Genomic DNA, 23,805 nt, shown 5'->3' with positions numbered 1-23,805 from the left:
ATGAAGGGCTTAAAACTCCCATTTGCCACAATAGAGAACACATGATTTAACTACCAACATGAATGAGAACTTCTTGTTAGCTGATGTAAGGGTGGAAAGGCCTTAAAAAGCAGCTGAACAACTGCATTCTGAAAGGAAAAACACTTTCTTTCCTTCCCGGGAGAAGGCAAATTGGGGCTGCAGTTATTGATATGTGTGCCAAACACAGAGCAGATCAACACCCAGAAAGGACGACAAGGGGGTATTGCTCTTGGTGACAACTCTGAAACAAAACTCAACCACTCTTTACTCTCATTTTAGAATGGGGTGGAAAGAGGCCTTCCGGGTATGTTATTCAAAGGATTGACCTTTTACCTGCATCTCCATTCTGGTAGACCCATGGCATACAGAAACTCATTTGCTCCTTCCTCAAAAAGGGAGCCAACAGCCTCTCAGAAACGGCCACAGAGAATGGTATGTCAATCTGGGGGAAGAACACTAAAGACAACCAGTTCAAGGGTCAATACGGGAAGTAACTTCATTAAATTCATGAACGCTAAGAGTTACTAGATGGGAAGGGATGTTCTGGGACTATAGGAACGTGCCCAAATCATACACAACAATAAACTCCTGGGCTAACAGGAAAAGGGGACGCTCTGTACAGAAGATCTGCACACTGGAAAGAGGGCAGAAGAGGGACACGCCCCGGGACTGGGAGGAGTATTTCATGTGTTGCATGCAACAGCTGTGACTAGTCACTCAACAGTCCCCCTGACCATAGAGAAAGAAGACGGTTTTGAGATCTCATGGGCCTATAGCCCATTCGAGAAGAGAAACCATATGAAGTGGCTGTGCCATTAGTGGGAGACTATTGAACTGGCCCTGATCTGTGCTATCAGATGGTATGGCTCTGGAAACAGGGCATGGACGGGCTGAGACAGGGTCAAAGATGAAGGAGAGAGCAGATTCCTCTACAGAGGGATGGATGCAAGACAGACGACAATGTGGAGTTTCTCAAAGTTAATTAAATGTCCAGAAACTCCAGGTCAGCATGTAGGACATCAAAGGGATACCCGTGGGCACAAACTGATGTTCAGGGGATGTGCACTGTGAAAGGAAAAACAAGTAAACTCCTCAGACTAAAAAGCACAGGATGAACCAAATACACACATCTGCTGCAATACGCAGAGACCAAGGCACATCCTTAAAAGCCAGAGAGTAATACACATGCTCAGAGGGGATCCTCAAGGAATTCACAAAGTTAGTGACCACCAAAAGTGCATTTAGAAACAATGGATTCCATACTGAGAGAACACAACAGGATTCCCTGAAGGGTCTGGAGTCCACAAGCTCAGCTGGGGTAAGAGATTAAAGACAGTCTTAAAACTAATGCGCATAAAAGGGCAATTACTTTCTAGGCCATTGCCTCCTAGACACCCTGATGCCCCACTTACAGCGCAATAGATGCTTAAGGAGATGTGGGCGGAGGCTGCAACCTTGCAAGAAAGGCAGATAAGAGGCAGCAAAATGTCTCTGCTGGCTTGTTTTGCCAGCTTCACACAAGACTTCTCAGTTCCCAGGCTCCATGACAGCAGCATGCATCTGTTCTAATAAATGGGAGATTTGGAGGTATGAGGGGCAGTTTAATAAAAACACCCATTACCCATACAAAAAAAAAAATACAAAAAAAAAAATCACCCTGCCTGACTTTTCTTTTTATAAAGGAAATGGGCAGCATGTAGGCGCTAATTAATGTGAGAAAAGGGGTCTGCAGGCAGCGGTTAAAGGAGGTGGGGAGAAGCCACCATAAGCTTGGAGGAAATTTTCAAACAATCCTATGAGATTGTTCCTACAATACAGCTACAAAAAGACTGCACAGACTATTGTACGTTCATGCCTTCCGCCATAAACCAAGCTTCCTGTCTCCTGAAATTCTGCAGGACCGGATTCCATCCTAATATAATGACTACTTATGCCTCAGTATGTATGCCTTTCTCCCTTCTTCTGCACATCCCCCTTTTCCCTATTCCATTGGCATATCCTTGGAAGGTTCTGCATGGTTCCAACCTTCCTCTCCTGCAAGAGAAAGGCTGAGAAGAAGAGTGAAGGCAATTGGTTATCCTATTGTGTTGATTCAATAAACACATAGCCACTCTAAGATAACTGGAGTCTTTGCTTGTCTTCACAACACAAATTGTCGTTGAGGACCTGTGCAGAGGACAGCAAATTAACCTTCCTTGTTTCTTTTTCCGCACCTATTAGTGCCTCTTATTGCGTCAGGTCATGCTTCATCACACCGTCAGTTACAAGCATACCTACAGATGGAGACTTTCAGATATCTGGTCCCCGAGGACGACCAGCCAACACGTCGAAGGAAAGCATACAAGCGGTGAACATATCAGGAGTGCAACTGAAAGTACCGTTCAGCTCTTTTAGAGTGGCACCCAATAGTGTCACAAGTGTTGCTCCTTTTGTATTCTTAAAAAGCAGACAACCAGGCATCAAATTAATTCAAAGTAGGCTTTCAAAAAATGTCATCATGGAAAGGATAAATGTTCATCAGCCAAAGTACAAAAACTGTTAGGACAGAATGCACAAAATGCATAGTGTGAAGCCACGTAAATGGGCGGTGGGTGATTTTGTGAGGGTCAAAAATACAAGATAAAGTCAGGATCATCCTTCTCTGAACCCCTTAAGATTTTGGAAAATCAAGCGCAATGTTAAGTTACAAAATGGAGAAGTTAGGTGCATGGACACTGTTCGGAATTTCTACATCTAATTAACACGAAAATGGGATCCCTTCTGTTTCCACTGGAAAATAGTTTAATATAATATCATCAATTTTAGATCTCATAGAACCAGGGACATCCCAAGGTGGGACAAAGATTATGTAATTACTAATGGACAATTTCCTCACGTAACTATAGTATACAATTTCTTTTTAAAGAAATGTAATAATATATATGATAATATGGTGTCTTGGTGTTCCTCTACAAGGTGATGCGCTGCAATGATTCCATCCTTATACTAATTACTTATCCCCCTGTAGTTTTCCCTTTCACCTGCTATCCCCTTTTTTCCCCTTCCCCATGGTATACTCTTAGAAGGTTCTGCGTGGTCCTAAAGTTCTATCCTGTGAGAGAAAGACTTGGAGAACGTGGTCCTTTGAAGCGTGAAGGCTGTTGGTCACGGTCTGGTGTTGATTAAATAAACAAATGCCCATGTTCTTTGCTCATTTTTCACAACAGTGTCACATCATGATGTATCTCACAAAAAGATTCTGCACTTTGTGCATGGAGAAAATGATTAATACGTAAATTACGGATTAATCCGAAAATGTGGCAGAAACAAAAGGCAATTGCATACCATCGTTCTTTGACTGAATCTGGTTAACAATTCCCTCCCAATTCGACTTAGCTAGCATCTGATAAAAAGTAAAGAAAATGTCATTTTAAAGCATCTGTTTTAACTTTACTTGTAATGAAGAAATACTATTGAGAGGCTTAATAAGCTCTCAATTCAGTGAGAAGACATTCTATTGTGGGAATAGAATGTAATCCTTCCCAAACGGACAGCTGTTCCCCCCCAATGTAAGACATGTCTCACATCTAACCTATAACTGCTATGTCGGAAAGTAGTTTTCTTGGCCATTACACCTGCCAGAGAAGTGAGCGAAATACAGGCTCTCCCAGAACCTATCTTCTGTATTCTGGGACAGTTCAGTTTCTTGAAGAATTCACTCTTTCAAATAGAACGTCAGATTTTTCTAAACATCAAGGGATTTCCATGCAGTCAAGGCAGCTTTTAGGTATTTGGTTGACAAAACCAAAGAGATTAGGAATGCAAACCAACTATTTAAAAACTGCAACGGTCTCTATGGACCTAGCTCCTGCTAAACAGTTCAGAGCCAAATACGATGTTTCATATGCTACCAAAAGCCCTTAGAAACCCGATCGACCCCATTGAGCTTGGTCTGATAGGACCTGGGCCATAATGTCCATCTTTAATTTATCCTTTCGAAGGAAAGTGATCTAGAATCAGTCTGAACCCACCATTGTTCTTGGGCACCTCAAAGTAGTGAGAGTATGGGAGTAGCATCCCATGCCCTCTGCGTCTTGGTGGGGAAAGGGACTCGCTCTACTGCCTCCTTGTTCAACAGTGACTGAATTTCCTTTGAGGATGGAAGCAGGATGTACTGAAGTAAGACTAGGAATGGGGGGGGGGGGGGCGGGACATGAGGGAGGGAAAATATGAATGGGGAGGAGTAAGCACATTGTACAAAATCAAAAACCCACCTGTTTGCGATAACTGCATGACAGCTGGGCATAAAAAAAAAAAGTATCCTGCAGCCTACCGGTAGCAAACAACTGATGAAGGGTGATCAGAGCGGTTTAGCTGCAGGTGCAGCAGGGGATGAGGCAAAAGATCAAGATAGTCCCTGCTGCTGTTCGCCACAGCCTCGGATGCCACCATGTCCTCTGAAATCTGGCAAATGCTGTGATGGCTACCTTTGGCAACAAGGCAGGCCTCAGGAGTACCATCTGAATTTGTGGTATGGATGATGGCATTGAGGAGCTGGTGAAACCAAGCCCAAGGAACCCGCCACGATATGACCTTCTTGAAGCGCTTCACCCCACCTGTCCCTGATGGAAGAATCTACCTTTTCTCGAAAAATTCTAGAGCAATTAAAAGGCATAAGGGATGCATGCATGCATGCATGCATGCATACCCGAAAAACACGTGTTGCGCATAAGTGATGTTGGATCACAATGCTAGTGGCTATGGCATGACTCATTCAACCAGTCTTGTCCAGGCTAGCTCTCAGTATGTACTTAGTCACATCCTGACCATCATAGATTGCACGTGAGAAAACACTCTTGAATTCTTCCTGAATGGCCGGCAAGATCTCGCTGTCCGTTTCCTAAACTGCATTCATATAGTTCCCTAGCAGACACACCACGTTCAGGAACCTTAAGGGCAAGTTGGGAGAGGAGAAAACCCTCCTAACAAACAAGCTTAAAATCTGTCTGATGGGGCCATAGGAAACACATTTAGGGTGGACTTTTGGAGGCCTGAACCACTAAGCGCTCAGAGTCTGCTGCTCTGTCAGAAAGGGTGGGTCCATAACAGCAGGCCAATGATGTGTTGCTTGAGGGTGACTCACCATATCGCTGTCAACGTTTTAGTCAGAGCATCTATCAAATGCCAGAAGAAATCCAAAAATGCAGACTCCGGTGGCAAGAGCCCCGTTACCAATAAATTCTCCTTGGTTCCAACTGTGGGCGGCTGAAGGTTACCGTGGATTCAACAGTGGGGAGCCGAAGGTTAAGCACTTCTGCAGCTCTGCGGACTACTATCCCAAAAAGGGTCACTCTCCTAGAATATGGTCTCATGGTGGATAGCCAAGCCCACTAGTATTTATTTTATAAATCAACATACAAGCCTCATCAGCAGCATCATCATCATCATGATGCAAAAACGCAGCGCCTGAATCTGATCCAAATAAGACCCGAGACCATCTGTAACTTTTGAGTTGAGGTAGAGGTACTACTGGAGGATTCTTCCAAACCAGTGGCTGTGAGTTTGTTATCTTATAAAGAGATATCGGCCAAGATCGGCCTGAAAATGTCTCTGGATCTGAAAATAGTGTTGGGGTTGGACCTGGAACCAGTGCCTGTGCCGCTGAGACTGGCACTGGAGCAGTTGGGGGCAGAGAGGCCTTTGGCACAGGTATTGAAGTAGAAGCCAGTGTCACCCGGGCAGGTCATGCAAGGGAACAGCGGAAGTTCAAATGGGGGCTTCAAAGGCTCCATAGGTCCCAATAGCAAATGTAAAGACACAAACAAGAATGGGAGCAGAGCTCCAGATAGGCTTTGAAGGGTGCAGAAAGAAAGGAACAGACATTGGCTGCAGGGGAGGAATCTAAACACGGCTCCATGCACTCACTTAAAGAGTCAGATGGCACCAGCTGTCAATACACTGGAGCAATTGCTGTACAAGTTCTGGATCTAGTATGGTGCCTGGGGTAACACCAAAATGAGGTACATGCATTAGAAGTATCCATCAGAATGCAAAAAGACCTCAGAGCAGCACCTCTTCAGCTGGAAGGTCAGGCGGACTTTGGCTTTGGGGACTGGAGACTAAGGTAAGAGAGTAGGTTCGGAAGCCAACATGAAAGGTCTGCTCATTTTTGGTCTGAATGCCCGAGGACCTCATGAAAAGTTGGTCATGGGTTTGGTGGACACAAGGCTTGAGCCTTCAGCAGCTCGCAACCCTCTTCGTTCTAGAACAGAATATTGAATAAAAATGTCAAATGAAGCCACTATCTAATCTCACTTTCCTGTATTCATCTTCCCCTCCACTTAACAGGGAGAATTAATAATCTCTGTGGCACAGCTGCATGCCCAATCTTGCTCTATAGTTGGAGTTAAATAAAGAGATGAAAGAAAACAAATGAAATATGCCTATCTGAGCAACCAGTTCCAAGATCCTCCATGTAGGAAAGGTTAGTCTAGGGTTATGAATTCTTCAATGATTACCATTGTGGAGAGCTAGCACTTCAAATAGGTAGTTTCTTAATTTTCAATGCTTCTGCCTAATGAAGTCCATCATTTCCTCATGGTCCTAGCAACCAAAGGTTGCAGGTTACCTGCAGAGGCAATTCTTGAGGGAGCATGCTGAAGAAGACTCTTAAAGAGAACAGGTGTCAGTGCTTTGCGGACCCTGTGCAGGCTAGCGGAGGAGAATCAGCAGGGGCAGATTTGGTATGATGTGAAGTAAGTAACATTGGGTATTAATGAGCGCCACAGGATCGGTGTTAGGAAGCCAGTGGAATGGATGCCCCAGGCTGCAAATTCAAGAAACACTACTCAAGTAATGAAGAAATTTAAATGGGAAGATCGCATACAATGGCTAGGCAAAAACACGCCTAACTGCTACCACAAAGAGAAAATGGATAAAGAAAGAAGTCAGCAAGCATTCTGGAAGGAGTTGGAGGGCGGGGGTGCCTGGCTGGCATGGGTGTAACCATGGTCATCCTTGCACCCAGGCCCAATTTGTAACTTATTTTATGGCGGAAAACATGTTCTGATCCTCTGCCAATCCCAGAAAGGTCAGGTCGTGAATTTGAACTAAGGAACCACTGGCATAACAGTACAGTTAGCACAGTGACTAAAGAGACTCCCTGCCTCAGGGCACCAGGCAATATCAAGAGTAGACTTAAAGATGTCCTTCTACTAAGGATAAAAAAAACTGTGTGGTACAACTAAGCTCGACACTGAAAAGATACTACCTAAAGACTGAAAGAAGGCCACACATCCCAGAATACAGGGCAATCTTTAGCCATCAAGGGGTTTTAGGGGTATTTCCCTGAAAAGATTAAGTCTTATAACAAGGATTGAGTGAACAGACCACCTTACCAGAAAAGAGAGGAAGGAAAGGACCTTCATTCCAGACCACTTATTTCAGAACAGAGACCATCCCCTTCAAATGACTGATCTGTTGAGTGTGGAGAGACAACTGGATACATGAGGGGTCTGGGTACAGTAGAACTGGAGCATCCTCAGAAAGCAGAGAGAAAAGCATGGCAGAGCAAAAGAGGGTTTGTGCACTCACCGTGTCTGTAAATCCTGACTGCTGGTTTGCATGCTCCAACTGCTTCTGCAATGGAATACCAGCACTGGAAGTGATGAATCCTAGTAACAGAAGAACATGGCTCATTGGAGGAAGATATACAGCAGTGATTAATGTAGGAAGGAAGGAGAAGACGAGAAAAGTTGAGAGATAAATGACAAATACCAGGGAAGTGCGTTAGTGACAAAAATGAAAAATGTAGAAGTAGAGAAAAATAACAAAAGCATGCAAGCCCCCCCAAAAAAGGAACACCAGATGTTGGGAAGCAAAGTTACTCAAAAGAAGGAGCTTCAGCAAGAGCAAAGAAGACAGAGGAAGCATTATGGAGGAAGAACAAGGAGGACAGGGAGAAATGTGAAAGAAGGATAAATATGCAGAGAGTGATAAAGAAGGAAGAGAGGTTTGCAAAAGAACAAGCAGAAAAAAACTGCAGATGGGTGGGGGCGGCAGTTGCAAACAGAGGGACGGATGGGGCAGATGAAGAGAAAATAGAGGAGAGGGAAAGAGGCAAGGATAAAGAATAACTTAATTGAAAAAAAATGGACAAAGGGAAAGGAAAGCCAGAAGAGGGGGATGGATTAAAGGACACGGACAGTTATGCAGAAAAAAAGCAAATGTTTATCTAGACAAGGGACATGAAGCAGACCAACACAAAGTGTAAGGTCTCATTTGAAGAGGCTACGGGGTAAACAGGGGCCTCAGTCATGGGTAATGGGGTGGTCTGCCGCTGATGACCTGGGACTGCCCTACTAGGATACTGGAAAGTGGACCAAGTACAATCCCTTCAACACTTCACTCTCATAGGTAGAGACTGCGAGCACTCACATGCTTCTCAGCGAGATACGAGCGGGGGCACAAAAAGCTCAGCACTCAAACAGCCCACTTCAAAGCCCATTTCGTGCACACTCAGTAAGTGTCATGAGTTTAACAGCCATTGGGTTCAGCGGTGCAGATCGCTCAGGCACACTCGGGCAATTCTATGGTGCTAACTGCTTCACAGTCTGTTTGGGAAACCTCCAGCCAAGTGCCAAAGACTAAGCAGCAGTCACCATCTGCTCGGGCACACTTCGGTCAAGTGATGCAGATCATGCGCTTTAGTGAGGGGGATAGACTCCGATATGAGAGCACGTTGGTCAATCGCTGGGTAGCCTCTGATGGCCAGACCGTCACCTCAGGGGGTCAATAACTTCTTGTCCATGCTGGCAGTCAGCTTCTTGTGCTGGGTTGGCTCACACCTTCCCTCTCCTCTCAAGAAGGGTACGGTCAGGCCCTTCAGGACAGGGAAACAACTCTTCCTTCAGATCAGACTTTAAATGAAGCACCCTTATCACTGGGGAGCTCGCTGTCAAGCAGACACCAGTCTTGGTTAGACAGCAGTACTTGGGTGCTAAGCGGAGCACTACCTCCTTCGTCAGAGATAACCTGGAATGGGACATTAAGTTGACCAAGAGCTTCCACTTTTCTACAGGTACAGGGGCCATGTATTCTCGGTCTGCACCTTCAGAACGGATTTGGGTTGGTTGTCCTTTCAGGTGTCACTCTCAGGCTGTCTTGCAGAATCAGCCTTAAGGTAGAGAGGTGCTCCTCACAGTAATGTAATCTCCTGGCTAGAGCGCCCGCCGAGGCACAAAGAGGTGCGAGCACTCTGCACACGTCTCTCAACAGCCACACCAACAGTGAGCAGGAAGAGATATTAAAGGCAGGCTTCAATTAAAGGACCCTTCACACTCTAAACAACGCCTATGGTCCCACATGTCAAACCCTAACTTCCTCAAAACTGAAGAGCTCAGGAAAAAAAACAAGCAGCACTCTGCAGCAAAAGAACCGGATAAATTTGCTAAAGACAGTGCTATCTCTTCCCACTTCAATAACTAGGTTCCACTCCCTCCAATCTCAGGAATGTTGGCAAACCAATTCTACGGGCGAGGAAAGCACCCTCATCCTCCTGATGGAGCACACAAACTGATCAGAAGCTTCCAAAATAGAACTAGCAGGCCTTCTTCACTCTTATTCACTCACACACCTTCCTAATGTGTGATGCAAAGGTCTCTCACACAAACACACATGCATGCACAGGGATGTTAACAATAGGATTCAGGTTGGCATGTAGCACCAGAGAGTGGGTGGGCTCTCCTTACTGTAATACAGGTAAAAGTGTCTGGTCACTTCTACCGATTCGCGAAAACACAATATAATGCACCACTGCTTTACATGCCAATTCCGGGCAGGGGCTGTAGTCCTCTATCGCAAAGGAGAGCTGGGTGTGGCTCTCTAGGTCCAGCGCCTTGCTTATTTCAAGGGACAAGCCTGATACCAGATACTCAGACGGGCATTCAGAACAGGTGACATGTCTGTACAAAAGAGGTCTTCAAACTGTGGGGCGCTAGAATCATTTTTTTTGTTCAAATCTGCAGATTATGCAGCAGAAGATGGATTATGTAGCAAATGCGGTAAATTCATAATTATGTGGAAAGCGCTGCTGCTGCAGAAACTCGCAATTCCAGCCCTGGCTTTAAGTGACTAAATCAATTAAAGGCTGGTAAGAAGACTGATTATTTCAACTTTTTGCACTACCTCACACCCTTCGCTTTCAGGCAGAGGCACCTCAAGGTCAGCATTAACCATTCAGGGGCAGTTTTTTTGTGAAAACTGAGTCCAGGGGGTGGCAGGTAGAAGGCCAGCAGGGTTGCATCCAGATGCAGAGCCCTAATCCTCTCGACCCCTGGGGTCTCACTCACTTCCTCCTTCTCCTAGAGCATTACTGTAAGATTCATGGATACGGTCAAAGAGATAGCCCAAAATAGGAAGCACTGTATGGGGACTCCTTTTTAGGTCGAGCCTAGACCCAGCACACATGCGCTGCAAGACTTATTGTAGAGGAGTAGGGAATAGAAGCCCCGCCCACTCTCCGCCCATATTTGCCATTGGCTTGTGCCATTAGCTTGTGTCATTGTCTGTCCTAAATGCTGGCTTTTGATTCGTCAATAGGCTTGTTAGTCCCGCCTTAGTACAGCCTCCTCTTCATTTGTCACCTCCCATGGCGACTGGCCCCTTTACTTCGGTTGTTACACGGTACCAGTTATTTAGACTGTGAGCATTATTTTCTTTAACGAGGTTCCCCTACTGAAGGCACGACATGCTTTGGTGCAGTCTTTACTCCCCCCTCCCTCCCATTGTACGTGCCTTCTCGCCCCCCCTCCCGTTGTCTGTGCCTTCTCGGACTCCCAGCCCACCCTCTCTCCCTCCCATTGTCTGTGCCTTCTCCCCCCCCTCCCTCCCGTTGTCCACAATGCCTACCATTTGCAATGCAATAGGTCTTGGATAAAGGCGAGACCTATGGCACTGCAAATGCTCATTATGTTTACAAATGCCCAGAGACCGCTTCTTCAGAGAAATACCCCAAATAAGGGCAATTCATTAGTGCAGCAGGCACTGCTGCCAGGTGTGCGAGTGGCCACTGCTGGTTATCATTTATGAAGCAGATGCAGGAGGACTGGGGCCCAGGGGTTGAGGGGCCCACCGCATCACAATTATGACTGTCTACATTTAAAAAAGGGGCATGGGACATACAGTATTTTGCCACACAGAGGGCATACCTCACCCCGGCAAAAATCAATAAATTCTATGCTGGCGCGGACACCACCTGTCCGCGCTGCCATGCCGCTGACGGAGACCTGTTACACATGATGTGGAGCTGGGGGGGGATATTGGGAGTCGGTAGCGTCCACACTAAGCCACTGTACAGATCGAGCAATCTCCCTAAACTGGGAGACCAGCATTCTACACCGGTACGCAAACACAAAACACCCGAGAGTCACCTCTCGGTTTATAGCGCATGGGTTGATTGTTGCAAAGAGGCTGTTCACAGAAAGATACCACTCGACCGAGCCCCCGGCGGTGCGCGCCTGGGAACGCTCACTACAGATGTGGGCAGAGAGCGTAGCACTGTGCAGGTAGGACGCATTAGGCCTACGTAAATCCTCAAGCACAGAATGTTGGAATGCAATATTGCAGAACTCCTGAACAGAGGCGAGACCCCAGAGCCCAAAGCAGGACCAATAACACATGGGCAGGAGCAGAGCCCCCCCCCCCCCCCCCTGCACAACCTGAAATGACCCTACGCATACGCAACACCCATACACTGCGTCAATGAGGGCAAATACTAAACAAGTAACGTGCAGTACTTACATGCCTTACAAAGAACATAAGCCAGCCCACGAAAAACACTAACACAACAACCTACACTTTGGTTGCCCGAAGGTGCCCCACCAGCCCACCCCCCAGCCCAGATACTCACAGTTACCCCTGAATTCTTTACCACCCCAGCCCCCCCCCCAAACAAAATTACCGCAGAATAGTATTATACACGCACTCCATTAACAGGCGAACCTCCCCTTCGGTGACCAGCAACACGTTATGGGTCCCTCCCTGCTGATCGCAGATCTGCGACCCAACTCGCAACGCACAATAACTGAGAAGTCAGGTCTGCCACTCAATCTCCTCCACTCTGTAGCAGCAGCAATTATCACCGGAGTTATGTATTGTACTATATATGTTGCATTTGCTTGTTCTGTAACCATGATGTTAAATGCAATAAAAACAGATTAAAACAAAAAAAACAAGCATTAAAAATGCAATAGGTCTCGCCTTTCATTAAGTTAAAGCCATTTGCTTTGCTATACAATACCATTAGCAAAAAAAATGGCATTAACTTAATCAAAGGCGAGACCTATTGCATTTTCAATGCTTGTTAAAGGAGCCCTTAGTTCCTATTGAAGTTTGTGCAGCGACTGTGAGAGTGGTCTCCATTCCCAGGATGTCTCAAAGGCAGTGAAGCCAACGCTGATGTGTGGAGTGTATTCTGTACCTTACAGGCTGTACCCCACTATGTTAGAATATTCTAGAGAGCTGCCCCCAAGGCTAACCCTACCTGTCGCCCCCTAGGGATTTTAGTGGGAAGGTAAGCACGTTTGGAAGCCCCAATACTGTATAGGCAGGGACGCGTGGCTAAACGTGTATCAGTATCAGGGAGGGTTATCTCTGAAGCTTGGTACAATCCCATAGCAGATGGTAGCAGTGTTCCGGGGGAGCCCCAGCCCCCCAGCAGTCAGCACTCGTTGAGGGTTACCTCTTTGTTGGCGCCCCGGGGTGAGGTGCCCGTAAGTAATTCTCTTAGAGGCAGTTTCCGTGCTAGCTGGCAGTGACGCATTTAGAACAGATGGGTTCTTACCCCAGGGCGCGAGCTGTCCAGAGGCCACTTGTGAGAAAGATACTAGAACAGGTCAGCGCTTTAGACTTCTAGGGTATGTAATGTAACTCCTTGATCTGACGTGCCCCGCGTTCCCTGTCGCCTGCCTTTATCCCAGTTCTTCTCCGGAGTGCGGGCCGACCTTCTCTCCTTACATTAGCAAAATAAACATAAGCAGGACGTTGTGTGAAAAATATTAAAACTAATTTCAAGTTTACGGGCAGATGGCGATATTTGCACTGGTAGGGCAAGAGCATCCACAGAAGCTAAACATTAAATTTGCAATTCTCAGTTGGGTTTGTAAACCGCCCATGTAGATACTTCAAACCACACTTCGCTGCACCACCCACAGGCTGGCATGTGTTCTCTCAAGAGGCACTTCAGTGATGCTGAGCAGTTTTCAAGAACTATAATAAACACAACCCTCCAAAAATGAGGATTCATTGATCTGCGGTATGATTAATATTCATATCTGGTACCAATTAATGTAAACACAGATCGATATTGAGGAAGCTGGCCTTGTGTTCTCTGCATTCGCAATCCGCCCCTCCCCTTCATTTAGAGCCCCCCCCCCCCCGCCCCTGTCGGTAAAACTCAATGGATTTCATTGAGTCGGCTACAAAAAGTAGATGGTTAATCAACCGGTGTATACAGAATGGGTACAAATTGATTTATAACATTATAGTGTTTGCCTTTAAATTTCGATAAAGGACACAAATGGCGCTGTTTATCACATTTTCTCTTGGCATTTGCAATAAAAAAAACACGCTAGTGATGCGTGCAGCAGCACGAAAAAGTGAAAGTGATCGCCCCGTTGCTGGGGCAGCCATGCGCGCTACAAATCGAACTAATAATAATAAATCACGCTGGAAGGGAGGCAGATGGCGGCTGCTCGCGTGAACGTAAGCGCTAGGCCACCAAAAGTCTGCGGCAGCACTTTGAAAACCCCGATACTAAATGTCTCGCAGAGCAGCGCATGCGCTGGCTCAGCGAGACCTAAAAAGGGGCATGGGAGCTTATTTTCCTTTCTAGCACTAGGAACGAGGGCACCCTTGCAGATAAAATGGGAGACACTGTGGGTGATTTTTTTTTCTGAAAGGGACAGAGAGCATGTTTAAAGATTGGAACGATGGTCCGGCATGGTGGGGAAGGGGTGAAAGAAGCAAAGGAGATATCCTGCTACTCAGGACTGCAGTTATCATTAGTGCAGCAGGTGTAGTTTCATTGGGGTCCAAGAGTGTGAGATGGGTCAAAACACCCCAATTATGGGGAGCAGTATTTTTGGGACAATACAGTTTTGTTTGATGCATTTGTTTTAGAAGTCTCATATTTAGTGTGGTTTATGATATATAGAAAAAGTTCTCCTTAAATCATCTTATCAGCCCGCCCCCTGCACGCTGCCATGCCCCTCCCGAAACCCCAATCCTTGGCATAAAGTTTTGGAGGGGGGCCCAACCTCAAAACATTTTGCTTAGGGGGTGCTCAGAGCAAAAAAGTTTGAAGACCTGTGCTGTACACCAACCAGGGGACGTTACGGTCCCAAAACAAGGCAAAAGACAAAAAGACAAAGGAGTGAAACACTGAAGCAGAAGACGACAGAGAGGAAGGACAGGCCAATACATGTCCGGGTTGAGACAGATACGCACCTGGCTGTGTGGGTGGGAAGTGCCCATGAACGCTATAGGCCTGCGGCTGGTGAGACAGGTACTGCATGGCCTGGAACGCAGAGGGACCTGTGTGGAAACCAAGAGGAGGAGCCTTTAGAAAACTGCTTTTCTACATATATGAAACTATGACTCACTTCCAAGGTTGGGGGGTGGGGAGGGTGGGAGGGGGTCTCCAATAAATTCTCTTTGCTGCAAACAGTTCGCACCAATTTCCTGTTGCTTCTCAATCCATGCAGAGTTGTGGGGTCTTACATTTTGCCCCTTCATAACTAAAAAAGGTGCTGCGTGGCTACAAACTCAAAACTCTATTATTTAGTGTCCAGTCTGTACCTCTTAACCCAGAATACTTCAAAAGTGAAATTCCCATAGTTTGATTCACCTATAGCTAGTTTTAAAATGTATGACTGTGAACATTATTGGGGCCCATTTAAATTAATGGCTCGGCTATGAAAAATTGCATGTTGTCAGGATTCCTTTATTCCATCTTTCATCTGCAAAGTGCTACAGGCTGTTTCTTGTGCCACCTCAAGTGAAGCGATCATGTGACAGCCAACTGCAATAGATGAAGCCAATGGCAGCTAGAAATGTTTTTCATGTACAAGACCATTTGGTACAAAATGTCTCCCACTTGGGCTAAGCGTTCGGTCCATGGCCCTTGTTTAATCTTGCCTCCTTTCCTACTCTTTGATCATACAAGAGATACGGATGGGGTAGGGTATGTATGAGGACTAAATTTGTGATACACTTTCAGGACAAATGTCCAAGTCACTGTTGGTTCTGCAAAACCTAGAAATCTTTCTTGGTTACATTCGTATGTTATGCTTTCACAAGCCAGACGATGACTAGTGCCAAGAAAGGGTATGAGCCACACTAAACAAATATCATTATTCACTATAATCCAACTGCGCATATCACACGCTTCTGTTCACTAACGTCGCCTAAGATACTAAAACTGTCCGCTACACAGAATAAGTGAGCTTGCCATAGCTACTCTAACCTCTGCAGAGACCTGTTTTCTCATATGATGTAGAGACCTATGTAAGGCCCGGGTAGTTACCTCGGATTGGCTGACCACTGGCATAGCTGACAGGCACAGCCTGTCCGGGCGCATAGCCGTGTGGAGACTGGCCAACAGAGTAGGGGCTATGGCTGGATTGGCTGGTTTGGTACTGCCCGTGCTCTGGTGTGCCTGGGGCAAATCCTGGCTGCCCTGGATAGTGACGAGACTGAAATGAAAAAATACAGGTAATAAATTAAACCTCTTATAACCAGATAATGCCGTTAAATGTGCTGCAAGTAATGAGATGTTGGCGTAACAAACAGGAAGGCAGAAGTACAGGTGACTAATGCAACAAAGGAAAGGCAGCTTAGTTGAAGAGTAAAGTACTCCAACTACAAGGAAAGGGTATAAAAAAAATCCGATCAGCGTTGGGATATTTAAGAAGAGCAGAGAGCGAAATCCTCCAACTCAAACCTCACTGGGAGATCAGAGAGCTTCACATTACCATCATTTATAATGATGTGGGAGCAATAACATGCTGGAGTGGGGTGGCATGCTAGAAGAAGTGATATGGGCTAGAAGCAGATTTAATGTGAAAAAACCAAAACAAGATGCAGAGGAGTCATGTGTGTTGGGATTGAATTAAATACACAGGCAGCGAAACAAGGTGTTTCAGAAGAGTGACAGAGTGCGGGTGCAATTATGTGCCTCGAGTGCGATAGCTTGTTGACGTTTGATGTAGGATCACGTGGAATTTTATGTGCAGTGTATTACGGGACAATACTTGATATTTACATGTTCCAAGTCCCTTTAGGGCTCTCAGTTGGGACACTTGTATTTGTGAGTTTTCCAAACATACAGCCTTCATGATGTGGTCCGTAGGGGGAAATTATATAGGCAGGTGAAAAGTGTACAAGACGCAGGGGAGGAGCGCTTTGCTCTATGGTAAAATGACATGTGCAGGGAGGGGGAGGAGTGTTGTGTGATAGGATAAGATGTTTTCAGGGAAATTGTGGTCTATTGATTCAATTAAAAGTGTGAGGTGTGTTACACAGGCAATTTCCCAGATAGGTTTCTGTTGTATTTATTAAAGAACTTCATTGGCTTGAGGTGGCGAAACGCATTGAATTCAAAGCATTGTGCAACATGTTCAAGGCCTAATGGCCCGGGACCACATTACATTCAGAAACTAGTATCCCCCTACCAGCCAACCCGGCTACTAAGATCCTCGACCCAGGCCCTGTTTGGTGTTCCCAGATTTCGACTAACCCATATGAAGGGCCATTCTTTTGCCTACCTGCGTCCTAAGCTTTGGAACTCGTTACCAGATGACTTAGGATAAATTCATTCCTCACGTTCCGCAAGATGCTGAAAACCTGGTTATTCTGATTTCGTACTGTTGGGACAGGTAATCTGCGACCGCCTTTGACCCGTGAAACCCCTCGGGGGAGCTGTGTGCACTACAAGATGCTAATAATAATAATTGCATGGTCAGGGAGTGGGACAGCCTGGTGGGGTATGTGTGAGGTGTGCAAGCAAGCAATGCTTTACATATGCAGGGAGCGGTACAACGTGCTGGGAAGAAGTGATGGGTGGTAGCCGTAAAGTTCTAGGGCAAGTAGCAATACACGCGGTCGTGAAGGAGTGCTGTGTATTACAAATGAAATTACTTGTGCATGGAGTGGGAAAAGCTATTGAGTAAGAACGACACACTAGAAGTGAAATAAGAAGGCACATGCAGTAACGTTTTGTTGAGGTGTGGAATGTGCTAGGATTGTAGCTGGAAGACATATTTTAAGAGAAATAACACATAGGGAGTGTCAACAAGGTAAGGAATGAAATTACCGCCATGACCTGTGATCCAAACATCTGCTTGGCTCGATCTGACAGGAGAGTGGATGAACGGTTGTGTCCCCCGGGGCTTCCTGTTAAAAATACAATATTCTCAATGAGTTGTACATAGTGGTCAAAAACAAACTCTTCATCCAGCTGCTCTGCTGCTGCGCACATTGCCACATTCTGCCAATACTAAAATCCCTTACTAATAGACACCACCATAATCTCTACCAACACCAGGTAACGTCAATATGAACCTTCCAAGGCCAAATACCATGAACATCTCACCAGGAGGAGACAGACTCTCGGAAGACACTTTCCAACACACCACAGCCCCTGGGATTGACCGGCAATGTAAACACGGTACAACACACAGGGCACCCTGGTGGGATGGAATATTCAGCAGAGCCTGTAGCAAAACCCACCCAAACGCCAACAAGCCAGTACTGAAAATCCACTAACAGGATCAAAAGAAATCGCAAAGCATTTTTACAAACCACCCACACCCAACCCCTGCAGAACGCCAGTCCAGATAAGGCTTGAAACAATTGAAAGGAGAATGTGAGGTCCAGGAGATAGGACAATCAGCAACCTAGAAGGTAAAAGAGACAATAAAAAAGCCACACAGGAATTAAAGCAATAACCAGTGCTCAGGACGACAGCCATATTCAGGGATCCACCTTCCAATTACAGTGGGGGCTTCAAGGTAGGTACCCCAGAGAAGAAGAGCAAAGCATAACGGTCTACACAATATCCCTGCCCTTTAAACTTGAGAGAAGCAATATTCTTGTATTCAAAACATGTGCTTTGTCTTGACTATCGTATAGGGTAATGCGTGAGCACTATAAAACACAATAGATGGCCTAAAGGATTCATTTAGTTAAAGGTTAATCTAGGTAAGTTGTACTATCAATTACGGCTACCACATGTGCTTCTGTGGGAATTCTTTTGTTATTGACTAAGAGAAATAAACTACCATCTCAAATATTTTGTATGTTGTATCAATTTATTCTACTCAGTTTCTTATCAAAGTTGTCAATCACTGTTAATACGTTAAGCTAGGTTGCCTAATCAATAAGTAAAAACGGGAAACAAGATTCAAGTATTGGGCCACCTCTTATCATTTGTTAAACACAACTAAGCATCCTAGTACACAACAGTTTTTTTTTTTTTAAATCTCTTGGAGACCTCCCCATGGACTTAAATATTACCTGCAATACACATTTTGTAAAGAAATGATTTTCCTTGTAGAACTAATTGAAAGCACAAAGTATCATTGTATGTCATTAAATACACCAATAAATACAGGAACAATCATTCACATTAATGTCATTAGGCTTGAGTGAAAAAGGAATAGAAAACATTTAAGCCACAAATGCAATATCTGAGATTTTGGGGAGTTTCTTTTTAACCCCACACCTCACAGTCTTAATTGACGGCACCCTTTGCTTCGCTAATCCATAAAGGACAGGGAGCTGCATATGCACAGACCTGTGTGTAGGACTGTAAGAAACTGGCTATATATATATATATATATATATATATATATATATATATTACCTACTGGCGGTCGCCAGTAGGTAGTTATAGTTAGGACCCCTTTTCCATAAGAAAACCTCAACATTCTATTTTGAATAACTTTGGCGCCGGTCGATGAATCCTCGCGAATTTCTCAAAATAGGTGGGGCGCTACGCTCCGCTCCTACCCTGAAAGTCTCGGGGGGATCCGTCAAGCGGGGGCTGAGATAAAAGGGGGGTCCCAAAACGCGTTTTCCCCATGCATTTTTCCATAGGACCTTTAGAACGAGCTACAGCCCGAACGGCTGAACAGAATTACTCGAAATTTGGCAGAGAGGTAGTCCCTAGGTCAAGGAAGTGCCTTTTGTAGGTTTGGTGTAAATCTGTTCAGTAGATTGAGAAAATAGCCTTTAAATCAATATATATATCTGAGCCCGCTTACGGTATGCTTACCGTACGCTTACCGTAAGCGTACGGTGGCGTGCGCGAGCGCGATTCTGATTGGCTCTTAGATCTTAGTAAACATTCGAATCGGCCGAAACCAGGAAGCGGCGGCCGCCATTTTGTGTATTTCACTCAGAAAAAAAAGAGTGAAAACAAGAAAAGGGGGCAATGAGGAGAGTTACAGACCCCCTTACATTTGTGAGGGGGTCAAAGAAGGACTGTAAAGTACAAAGAAAACATTTATTGATTTTAAAAAAAATCACGGGGTACGCGTACGGTAAGCTTACGGTAAGCGTACGGTAGAAAAAAAAAAAAAAAAAAAATGAAAATCAGATTTAAGTGTTTAGATATTAGGGGGCTCTAAAAAGAGCCGTTGTGTTTATGAAATGATTTTTTAGTGGTACCTACAAGTAAGTACCGATGCAGAGTCTAAGGTTCAAGAGGAAGACTCTGTTCCCTTCATCATTGAAGTGCACACCATCTCCTCTATAAATGTCTTGCATGTCATAACGCAAGTTGTTGTGGTAAATGGCACCCATACCATAGTCACGGAGGAAAGCAGAAACAGATTTGTTGACGTGCTTTCTTGCTTTGTCATCGCACCGCAAAGCGCACCGTGCGCGCACGGAACGAACTGCGTTAAGTGGGCGCGCACGCCACGAATGGCGTAAAGTAACTTAGCATTTAAAAAAACGTACAAATTCACTGAAAAAACCATAGGTTTCACACACGTTATAGTTAGGAATTAGCATTTAAAAAACCTTGCAAATTCACTGAAAAAACCATAGGTTTCACACATGTTATAGTTAGCGGAAATTTTACTTATAAAAAACCAATGAAATTCCCCCGTTATAGTTAGTGCAGGCAACTATAACTCACGCGACCGCAATCTTCTGCTGATGACATATGTGTCTTTATGAAAAAAAAATATTTGTAATATATGTATAGCTAAAAATGTATGGAAGAAGACATGGGCAAATAAGTGTCTAAATACAGTATTAGCATCAGCAGAGGATTGCGGTCGCGTGAGTTATAGTTGCCTGCACTAACTATAACGGGGGAATTTCATTGGTTTTTTATCAGTAAAATTTCCGCTAACTATAACATGTGTGAAACCTATGGTTTTTTCAGTGAATATATATATATATATATATATATATATATATATATATACATACACATACATACATATACATATATACACACACACTACACCAAAAATCCAAGTGTCCCCAGAGGTAGGCAGAGGTTAAAGTTAGATAGAACCTTACCCTCTAATAGTGGTAGCTTGGTTGAGCAGTAAGGCAGTATCAGAGGACCGTGTTAAGCATTTGATGTACACACTCAGTCAGCAAATGAATTCACACACTCAAGAACTGAACTCTAGGCCAATTGTTGTTGTCTAAAAATATACTGTTTATTTTTAGAACCAAGCAGGCCTGGTATAGGTAAGCATCAAATACTTTTCAGTAATAAGTTACTGGATATAGGACAGTTTGAAAATGCAATAGAAATTGTACTTTGTTTGATTTACAGGGGAGCATTAGTATGCAACACTTGCAGTACATTGGAATGAATAGGCTTTTCCAGTAAGTTGCAGGTAAGTTACTTTTTACGTTACTTTTCTAACGCAGTGCTGGATACCTAGATTCAGCAATGGGACATTTCCTAGGAACAGGTAAGTAATTACGTTTTGGTTATTCGCATGATTTCTAAAGAGTATTTTCAGTTTCCAAAACTCCACTCAAAGAAACTTTTTGGAGCAGTACATTGAAATGAATAAGCTTCGACAATAAATTGCAGGTAAGTTACTTTTCACGTTACTTTTCTAACTCGGTGCTGGATACCTAGATTCAGCAGTGGGACGTTTCCTTCAAACAGGCGAGTAAACACGTTTTGGTTATTTGTGCGATTTTTAAAGAATATTTTTAGGTTTCAAAACTCCACACAAATACTTTTGGGAGAAAAAGTGTCAATGTTATCCTATGGAAGGAAAACAGGTTAACGGTTCACAGTGGGAGTTAAGGTTCTGGGGTTAGACTCAGGGGTCTCCCAGGGTCAGTGATGCACTGTTGTTGCACCCTCAGCGGCACTAGGGCGGCTGGGTGTAGAGTGTTGAGGCCCAATGTTATCCAATGCGGGATAAGGGGCCTCCAGTTGGTGGCTGCTGGCAAGCAGGCCACTGAGCTGTGGGAGTAAAGCTCCTAGGGTTAAGCTCAGGGCAAGTTGGGGACCAAAGTAGCACCAAAGGTGCACCCTCACCGGCACTAGGGCAGCCAGGTGCAGGGTGCTGTTTTGAGGTCGGGTGCCCTGTTTTCAATGGAGAACCTCCGGGACAAAGAAACACTGCAGGCTAGGGGACGAGGATCTTCTGGGGGCGACCACCACTTCGAGGGGTAAGTTGGGAAGTCGTGGGTTGGTTAGGCACCTTTGGTTTGGGCACACAAGGCCGTGGGGCGTCGGGTGCAGGGGTGCCTTGTGACGTCGGATTTTCTTACCCGCTCTGATCGCGGTAGAGGGGGTCCTCTGGATTGAGGCTGCAGGCGTTGTCTGAAGGCTTGAGGCAGGTCAGGGGTCGCCGGATCTCGGGTCAGGATTGCCAAGGGGACCTCCTTGTGGTGTTTTTCCGCTCGGGCCGGGTTCGGCGGGTGCAGAGTGAGCTGGATTCGCGGTCTCTGGCTGGCACCAGAAGCTGCATTTTAAACACGTCCGGTGTTCACGGGAGAAACAGTCTGGGAAGTGAAGGCAAGCAGGTCCTCTGAGGTTTGTGAGGTTGCTGGCTGCTGGACACGCCGGGATTTCGCAGGAGCAGGTTCGAGGGGAGACAGGTCTGTAGGGCTGGGGCCAAGTCAGTGGGCATCGTCTTCTTGTTAGCTCTGCACGGCTCTTCGTCCTCCTTTTCTCCTTGTAGGTAGGCTGGATTTGAGGAAGGAAGGTTCAGGGTGCCCCCTAAATACTAAATTTAGGGGTGTTACAGGTTGGTAAAGGGCATGGACCAATGGGTCCCTTCCCTGTGGTGGGTACACCCCCTATTCTGCCACTCAAGTGGGAGGGGGGCAGGAGCCTGTCCCTGGTTGGCTAAGTCACCCCATCCTCAAGATGGAGGGGACTCGAGGTTGTGCTTCACCTCGCCTTCCCCACCTGAGGGGTGGGGTTGGCAGAGGTGGGCACACCTCTTTTCCTCACTTGTTTTTCCCGCCGGTTCTCCCGCCCAAAGTGGGGGATAGAACCAGTGGGGACCAGTTGCTGAAAGCAGCAAATGGTCTGGAGAAGCTCACAAAGGCGGCATGCCTTTCAAGCGTCTCCTTCGTGAACCCTGCCCGTCCTGGGGGAGGAGGCTTGGCACCTCGTCCCAGGATGTGCAATGTTTCAGGCCCCCAGAGAGCAGCAAGCTCTCGACCCAGGGGTCCAGAAACATGTCTGGTGGTGGCAGCCTTAGCAGCCACTCAGTCAGGTCACTAGGAGTTGGTCAGGTTTCAGGGGGCAGCTCTAAGATGCCCTCTGTTATGCATTTTACATTAAATCCCACACTGGCATCAGTGTGGGTTTAATGTGCTGAGAAGATTGATACCAAACTTCCCAGTCTTCAGTGTAGCTATTATGGTGCTGTGGAGTTCGGAATGACAAACTCCCAGCACCATATACTCTTAATGGCAGCACTGCACTTACAGTGCCCAGGAATTGACTTGGGCACTGTAGGGGTACAGGGCTCATGTACCCTTACCACTGGCGTAGGGCACCCAGCTAGAGGGGTGACTGATGTATGCCAGGGCTGTGGTGTGTGGGCATGGCACATAGGGATGTGTGCCATGTCGACTCTTCTCTATGTTCTGCACCAAGACACGCAGCCTGCAAAGGCAGTGTGTGTGCCAGGGTACAGGGCCTCCAAGGATGGCACAATAAGTGCTGCAGCCCTTAGAGGCCTTCTCTGGTTACAGTGCCCTGGGTACCTGTGGTACCATTTACCAGGGGCTGACATGTGGCCAGAGATGGCAATTGGGTTTAAGCTTCAATACAGTTTTAGGGAAGGAACATAGGCCCTGTGTCCCTGATTAGCAGGAGCCCAGGGCACACTCAGTCAAAGAACATCAGCAATTCAGCAAAAAGTGGGGGATTACCATGCAAGAAAGAGGACACTTTCTCACAATGACCAGTTAGTTTTCTACAGGCAACTGAGGAAAAATAGAGCACCAACTACTTCTACTGGCATGAACGGCATGGTCGCCATCTTGGACCAATGCAAGTCTCCTTCACTTGAAAGAGCCAGTATTTCCACCTAACAAACTCTGGGGGACTAGAACTAGCAGTCATCAAAGCCGACATAGAAAATGCATCATCTAAAAAGCCATCATGTCTGACACCCTGGCTATTTGGCAGCCAAGTGCAACATCTGCAGTAGCTCTTGGAGCCCTGGAAGTCAAGATACCATCAGACTGGAGATAAAGTGAAAATTTTTGAAAAGGGGCAACAGACCTTCTCCG

At 45.8% G+C, this 23,805-nt stretch overlaps 1 protein-coding gene across 6 annotated transcripts in view; it reads right to left on the bottom strand.

The window, feature by feature from the left end:
• GPS2 (G protein pathway suppressor 2) overlaps window positions 1-23,805 on the bottom strand; it is a 69,143-nt gene that overhangs the window by 4,509 nt on the left and 40,829 nt on the right. For 4 of the 6 annotated variants that reach the window (XM_085639503.1, XM_085639504.1, XM_085639508.1 and 1 more), the window contains exons 6-9: window positions 17,372-17,451; window positions 15,584-15,752; window positions 14,506-14,592; window positions 7,594-7,673 (exon numbers count right to left, since the gene is read on the bottom strand). In XM_085639503.1, coding sequence (XP_085495629.1) covers window positions 7,594-7,673; window positions 14,506-14,592; window positions 15,584-15,752; window positions 17,372-17,451 — 416 coding nt within the window. The remainder of the gene's footprint in view (window positions 1-7,593; window positions 7,674-14,505; window positions 14,593-15,583; window positions 15,753-17,371; window positions 17,452-23,805) is intronic. The other 2 variants (XM_085639506.1, XM_085639505.1) reach the window with 1 other exon arrangement.

This window comes from Triturus cristatus, chromosome 12 (genome assembly GCF_964204655.1).
Source record: "Triturus cristatus chromosome 12, aTriCri1.1, whole genome shotgun sequence".
In the NCBI taxonomy this organism is placed as follows: domain Eukaryota; kingdom Metazoa; phylum Chordata; class Amphibia; order Caudata; family Salamandridae; genus Triturus; species Triturus cristatus.
Note: the sequence above shows the minus strand (reverse complement) of the source record. Positions and strands in the feature narration are given on the sequence as shown.